Source organism: Caenorhabditis elegans, chromosome X (assembly GCF_000002985.6).
Source record: "Caenorhabditis elegans chromosome X".
Lineage (NCBI taxonomy): Eukaryota > Metazoa > Nematoda > Chromadorea > Rhabditida > Rhabditidae > Caenorhabditis > Caenorhabditis elegans.
Window position 1 is genome coordinate 318,086 of NC_003284.9, and position 7,888 is coordinate 325,973.

Sequence of the window (7,888 nt, forward strand, 5' to 3'; positions counted from 1 at the left end):
AGCCCTTCGGGAATGGGGATTGTTTTAGAAAACTGAAAATAATAAAAGCTTTCTAAATAAAACTTATCTAAGAGTAATCGCATATCAGGCCTCCGGCCTGGCTTGGTATAATGATTTTTTTTTTCTCTTCTGTTCTGTAAAAAAGCACTTTTTTAATTACCGGAAATAATGATTCTGAGTTCTTCACACGGGGCCGCATATTCGAAAAGTTTGCTCCTGGGAAGTAGAAGAGCACGCGGTCAGCTCTCCCCCCACTTCATCAGAAGGCCTTTTGGGCCTCCGGGGAAGAATTCCGGGGCGGTTCATTCGGTCGGGGTATTCCGGATTAGCTCCGCCCACAAAATCGTGCCTTGCAAAACGATGTTTTCCATTTCGAAACCGTGTGATGGTTGCGGAAAACACAGTTTTGTAAGGCACAGTTTTGTGGCCGGAGCCATTCCGGAATACCCGACCGAATGAATCCACTGAAATCTTTAGCTCTTGGCTTTTTTGTAAATCCTGAATTTTCAGAAATTTTTATTCAGGATTTTTTTAAAAGAAAAATTCGGGTTTGGCAAAAAAAAAATTGATTCCAATTTTTTGGAATCTTTGATTTTTGAGAACTAAATTTCGAATTTTTGAATCAAAAATGTTAAAGACAAACAAAATCTTACGTCTTACGGTCGTCCTTTTGCTGCTCCTTGCTGTTGCTTGGTGATTATGCAGGTGGTGGCGATAGCTTTGAATAGGAGTTGCTTCTTCATGTGATGCTCTACACCGTAAGAACTGCACATCATCACCCAAGTATTCCATAGAGCAAGAACCGCCCGATCGTATCGCAGTATGGGCCCAACATCGGTTCTCATTGTTCGTTAGGAACAGAAGTACTAGCATGATGTTGGTCATTAGCCTTTATTCGCTACCTCTGAGTACGGTGTATGATGTGTTTAAGCCTCAATTCCGATCTCCCGTTTCAGACAGTTGTCCTAGCGGTGTTATATTTAAACTTCTGTTTTTAGAAGTTTGATACTAAATGAGAAAATGATTGAGAAACTTCTGATTTCAGAAGTTTCGTACTAACTTTCCAACAAAGAGGGGGAGGGGGAAAGAGAGAGGGATGTAGCAGTGTCCATTGATTGTCCGAAGCACGAGAGACTGTTCCAGTAACAGTTCCAGAGAATCCATCCATCGTTCGATCCGCCGATCCATGTTCAAACACAAAGGGGAGCATGCAAAACATAACAGGTGCAGGGATTTGGGAAGGGATTGGGATGAGAAAAAAAGAAGGAAAGTTGGAAAGCGTACTTTTTCTAGAATAATTATTCTAGAAGTCGAGTGAAAATTGAGTAAAAGTCGAGAAGAGTCGAAGAATTTCAACTCTTTTCTTTGGATTTTTTTTGTTGGAAAAAGGTTCTTTTTAATTTATAAAAATTTAGATCGGAAATCCGCTTCAAACACGATCAACTCAGGACAAAAAAGGAGTGCTAGTAGCAGCGAAAACAGCTAACAACAACAACAAGAGCATGGTTTCCTTAACTGTTCCAGAACACGAGCCCCTAAATCGGACTGCGGACCTGGTTTATCAAGCAAGGAGCACATCTACAGGGTGGGATGTACTCACAAGAAGGGGGTATAAGCAAAAAGGAGTGAATGACAGAAAAACAATTGGGAGTTTGGATGAACGGAGACCCGGCGTTTCCCCTGAGCAAAGAAAGAGAGAGCGTGATAGAGGCGGAGACACAGACAGGAGGGAGACCATTACAGATCGTCTCCTATAGTGGGCTGCCGGCCGGGGGCGTTGTGGACCTGTGGGAAGAAGGGAAGAAGGGGGAGACGACCGCACGGGCTGTAAATGGGTACCTGGCCGTAATCACAAAAACGAGCACAGTAAAGTATATTTTCAGTTAATTTCCTGAAAGAAAACAGTCAAAAAGATTGTTTAACAGGTGATTCGCCACGGACGCATAATGCCTCAAGACCCATTATGCGCGTGTTTGCGAACGAGGACCTCACATTATGTGCGTTTTTGCGAAGCGTTCGCAGAAGATGCGAACGCTCGCAATGTGCGCATTTTGTTCGGCCGTTATTCCCATCACGAAAGTGCTCATTTCAGTTAGTTTAAAGCTATTTTTGTTTGAGTTCTCTGTTTATTGACTGTTTTTTTTGCTGATACTAACGTTTTTGAAAAACAAAACTCTCGATTTAGAAGGAACTTGTCAGATTTCGAAAATCATAAGGGTCCTCCCTTATGATATAAAATTTTTGATGAAATTTTTTTGTTTTGAAAATTTTTTCGAAAACATGTTGAACGTGTAGAAAATGATCAGTTTGATATTTTCTACAAGCGTGAGATTTCACAATGAATGTTCAGCCAAGAAATCATGGAACGTCTAGAGTTGGGTCATTGAAACATAGTATGTTTGAGAGCTCCTAACTTCCTTGAGACGTAAAATACAAAATTTTCTTCAACTGAAAAGTTGTCAGAAATGAACTGACCAACAAGTTATTAGTTGACCATATTTTTCTATCTTGCATGTTCGAGAAGATGGACACAGTTGAGTAAAAGCAAAACAGCACTGACTTCAACAAGCCATATTTTGGCACATTACACATATAGGAAACATTTTTTATTTTTAAAACGTTTTCCATAACTAGCTAAACAAATTTGTAGTCGGTCGTTTTTTGATATTTTGTATGCCCAAGGATGCTCACAGCTTCAAAAACCTATACTATTTTTTGAACCCTACAAGGAATAGTCGTTTTAAAAAAAAAACTTTCTACATAACGTTTAAATTGACACAAATAGAGTAAATATCATTTACTACTGTATCTGATGATTTAAAAGCAAGTTTTCAAAAAATTTTTTTTTGGATTTTTGAAATTCATAAGGTCCCCCCTTATGATCCGCTTTGAAAATCATAAGGGTCCCCCCTATGAAAATTTTTTTTCGTGGAAACTTTTTTTTTCAAAAAAATTTTGATTGTTTAATTTTGTGCAAAAACATTATTTCAGCATGTTTCACAGTTTTAACCGCTCAATAACGTTTTTGTAGCAAAAAATATCGAAATCTTCCTGGATTTTTCAAATGAACACCTTACTTGTAACACAGTTTTTCTCCGTTGGCAGCAGGAATACAAAAAAGTCGTCAACTTAAATGTTGTTTACAATGAAATGATTAACAAATTTTTAATTGACATTTTTTTCCTATCTCGCATTGCTTCAAAGTTATAGTCCTCTCGTTTTGAGCCCAATATTACTGATTTTCAGTGATCATATCTAAATAATGAACAAAGATAAAACGTTTATGTTTTATAATTGTAATATATCATTTCAAGCTTAATAATTAAGTAATTGATCGCTGTTTAATATCTTTCTATCCTGAAAAGATGTACATCTTAGACGAAATGATGTATGTGGTTGAAGAGTTCAAGAAATGGAGGTTTTTCTCGTTGGAAACGCTTAGTTTGACGTTGAAATTAACATAAATAATCACTTTTGTACTTTTCTCAATATTTCAAAGTTGTTACAACTTTTTCAAAAAAATTTTTTTTCGAGAATTTTGAATTTTTTTTGCAAAAACTGGAAAAAAATCCAAAGGGTCCCCCCTTATGAAAATTTTCAAAAATTTTTACAAAATTTTTTTTTGAAAACTTTTCAAAATACGATCAGATCTTTTAGAAAAAAAAGTTCAAAAAAGGCATTCACTTCGAATGCTTATATCTCCGTGGAAAAAATTATTATGACAAAGTGATTAACAACAAAGTTGTTTATCTTGAGTTGTTGTACAACTTTGTAGTTAATTGTTTTTTATCAAAAAAATCGGTGGTTGAGATATACAGAGAGAAAGAGAAAGAAAATACAATCATGAAGTTGCGGCACTTCTCACAACTTTATCTCAACCACCAATTTTTTTGATAAAAAATGATCAACTACAAAGTTGTACTTTTGATTAAGATAAACAACTTTGTAGTTAATTACTTTGCCATAAAATTTTTTCCACTAAGATATAAGCATACAAAGTGAATGCGATTTTTAAACATAAGAGTTCTACTATACCTCCGGTTTTTGTCTAAGCTTGTGTGCTGAACATCCTAACTCAAAAAAACAACAAATATTGCAATTTTGTATAACATCTAACAAAAATTTGAGAAGTTTTAAGAAAAAAAATTTCGAAAAAATTTTTGAATATTTTCATAAGGGGGGACCCTTATGATTCGAATTTCAAAATTGGAAATTCTACCGAAAAAACGTATTTTTTTGAAAAATTTTTCAAAACTTCTTTGATATCGTGGGAATAACTAAAATGTATTGTTTCTGTATATTTTTATGAGCAAGTTGCACTTATTTTAGTGTATAGAACTAGCTTTTAGCATCGACTCTGCGATTTACAAGCGAAAGAAGCAACGATACTCCGATATTACGGGGTGCGCGTTGTTTACAGTTTCATTTTTATTGAACAATTTTTCCGTTTTCTCATCTTTTTCAACGTTTTAAAGCAATTTCGCTCGTATTTTATGCAATTTTCATAACAAAAAATGTCGATAATTTTTGATTTTCTCATATTTTCGATAAAATTCGTACTATTCGGCAATTTTTTCGCAATTATCGTAGTTTTTGTTATGAGAATTGGATGTTCTTTCTTTTTTTCACTTTTTCTACTGTTTTTGGCAAAGAGAGACGGGATATTATAATTTTTGTTCTTTGAACTCTTATAAACTATGAAATAATGCAAAATTTAAAGATTGCCGAACAGCCACCGACCGTCGTGTCAAGCAGCGCGGAGACGATGGATGAACGCGGCGATATTGAAAATTCGCTTCAGTTTCCAAGGATTTCTTGAAAGAGGTAATATTTTAACTTATTTTAGCTTCAAATGTTTCTTTTATTTTTGCTATTATTCATGCTATCATTCATGGCAAAACCCCAAATTGACTTAACTCTACCTTTAACTTTTCAGTTCATATTGTATTTTCGCAAACAAAACACAATTTTATACAAAAATGTATTTAATTTCAGATTAGCCAATCGGAAACGCCACGGAAATCCATCTACAGAACAAACAAGTGCAGCAGAGACAGCGGATCGAGGGAAAATCCCGAAAAAATCTAATTTTTTTGCATTTTTTGAAATTTTTCTTAAATAAATTTTATTGAGAACTGAAGTTAAATTTGAAAATTTTTCAGCTGAAATAAGTGAAAAAAGGAAGCATAAATTGTTTTCGCAATGCGCGCATAATGCTCACGTCTGTTCGCAAAAACGCGCATAGTGCCCCCACTATGCCAGTGTTTTCATGTACTTTCTCAAAGCGTGCGCGAACCGCGTCTGAAGCATTATGCGTCCGTGGCGAATCACCTGTGTTAATGCAATTGAACAAATCTTTGGATATAGTTTTATTTTGAAACTTTTCATTTTACCAAGATTTTTTGAGTTAGTACTGAATTTCATTGATTTCTATTAAGTTTTTCGAATAATTCAAAATGCTTAAAGCACAGGCTCTGTGAGTAATTATGTTAAATAAATTAATTCGACACATTTGAACAAAGCCGGACAAAACAATTTTTAGCCAAATATCTCAAATAGAGTTTCGAAAAAAATTGGAAAAATTGAGTTTGAATTTTGATGAAACTTTTTGAAATCAGTTAATTAGTATGTTCCCCATATCAAACCCATTTAAAATCTATGATTGTTACTGAGAATTTGCAAAAATTGAAGCATTTTTCAGTTCAAACAGTAGGTATAATCTGAAAATTTTTATATCTCAAAGAAAAAACATTTGTTGAAAAAATATCAAAAACCTTTTTAATTTTACTTTCAGAAAATATATTTTAAACTCCTGTAGCTAATCAGGTTCTAAAGTTTCGTCAGTCTTGACCACAGGTACCCGTGTTTTTTTAAAATTTCTGTTGTGATAGCTTGAGAATTTGGAAAGTTCTACATTGGATAAGCAACTTTAAATTTTCCATTTTAAAAATGTTGTCTTTTTCATTTTCTTCTTCCTTTCCCCTTATTTTTTCTTTTTTTCTCTGTAGTTTTTGCTTCAAAAAATGATGTTTTTTTTCGTGTCGAAGAGGTTCAGACAGGCATACAACTCACACGAGATGATGAATGCATGTGCCTCTTGGCCGGGCCCCGTCTTCTAATGTCGAATGCTCTCTCAGCCCTTCACAAAATAGTAGGCGAATTTTGGAGAGTCATGTTGCGAGGGTTCGAGAAAAAGAAAATTTCAGTCAGCGCGCGCGCTGCGCCGCCACGTCCTTGTTTATGCCCTCTCCTTTCTTTCTCTTTCCGAGCTCCTTCACAAAATAGCAAAAAGCCAAAAATGCACATATACATACCGTGCAAAATTTCATTCTTTTTCTCACTTTCTTCATTTGAAAAAAAATACTGGTTGTCAGATTTGTCTCCATTTTTGTTTTCTCTTTCAATGATTCGGAATTTTTTCTCATATTCATTAGAATCCAAAAAATCAATAATAGAAAAAACATAATCTATAGCATATTTTTACTACAAAATGTTTACCAGATATTGGCCGTTTCATAAAGTGATTTTGAGCCGGCCGACAATTCTACAAAATGAGACGGTTCCCTTGATATTTTTCATTAAACTTTGATGATACTATATAGAAAAATATTTTTTCTATCTGAAAGTAAACTTTGTTTGATTTGGAACAACCGAAAAAGTGTTCAAAAATTGTCCGAAAGTGGCAAAGTGCCGGTGAAAATTGCCGAAAAATTGACATCAATTTTCACCGGCAATTTTTAACTGTCGGACAATTTTTGAACACTTCCACGATATTTTAAAGTCAAATAAAAATTATTTTCAACAAAAGCCAATATTTTTCTATATTGTACTATTAAATTTTGATGAAAAAAACCGTCTCGTTTTGTAAAATTGCCGAGCACCTTTCTTTGGACGTTTTCCATTAGTCACCCTCAAATTTCATTCAAAATCTTATAATTAAACTTCGTGAACTTTGCGGTTAAATTTAACTTCTTAAACTTTTGGTCCAATTTTTTTGTCCCAATGTCGCTTTTTCAAACAAATCCATGGTACTTATGTACACTGGCAAGAATTTTGAAAACGGTCTTTTTTTAAATAAATTTTTTTGAAAATTTTTTTAAATCGACATTTTCAAATAAATTTCCATTCACTTCGTCAACATTTTCAGCTTGAATAAACAATAAGCACTACTGAAGTTTCGTTAAATTTGGTTCCTATAAACATTTTGGCAGGAGATGAATACCTTGAAACTAAAAACGATAGTTCTTCCCTATTTAAGGATCTTTAAAAATTGCTCAAAAATATTAATTTTTGATATTCAACTTTTGCCGACTTTTGTCTAGTTAAGTGCTTCCCAGTGGAAAACATTTTCAAAATAGGAAAACATAACGTTATTTTTTAAATCTAAGAAAAGTGAAAACTTAGTTTTCATTATTTTTTGAGAGTCGTCATGCGAAACAAATTCGTTCAGTTTTATGTTTCAATTATGTTTTAAATAATTATATTTCAACATTTGTATTTCAACATTGGTGCTCAAACATGCGAGAGAGCTCTGGATTTTTTTTGTGATTTTTCCAAAAATACCCACGTATTCCGCCTTTTAATAAAATATGTTATTTTTCTCTCAAACTCGTCAGTTTTTATTGACGAAATTGTTTTAAGAAACATGCCTACTTGCACGTACAAAAAAATCGATAAAATCAAAGACATACATTCCCTTTTCGTGACTGGCGTGTGCAAACACCACCACGCGCAGTTGCGTACTTTTTTCACGGGAACATTTTAGTCAGGTTTTTCTCGCGGTTTTCACGTAGATTGTGTCTTTTTTTCAAATATTTTTTAAAATAAAATTCAACGAAAAAAATCGTTGATTCAAATTTGTCTTTTTTTTATAATTATGTTCAAAATT

The 7,888-nt window shown here is 33.8% G+C and overlaps 1 protein-coding gene across 1 annotated transcript; it reads left to right on the plus strand.

Annotated features, from left to right (window-relative positions):
* The first annotated feature begins 4,437 nt into the window (after positions 1–4,437).
* Positions 4,438–5,140, plus strand: M02E1.3 (uncharacterized protein). Its single transcript, NM_001029630.4, has 2 exons — positions 4,438–4,824; positions 4,996–5,140. Exons 1-2 carry the CDS (start codon positions 4,770–4,772, stop codon positions 4,998–5,000), a joined length of 60 nt encoding a protein of 19 aa, NP_001024801.1. The 5' UTR covers positions 4,438–4,769; the 3' UTR covers positions 5,001–5,140.
* The last annotated feature ends 2,748 nt before the right edge of the window (positions 5,141–7,888 follow it).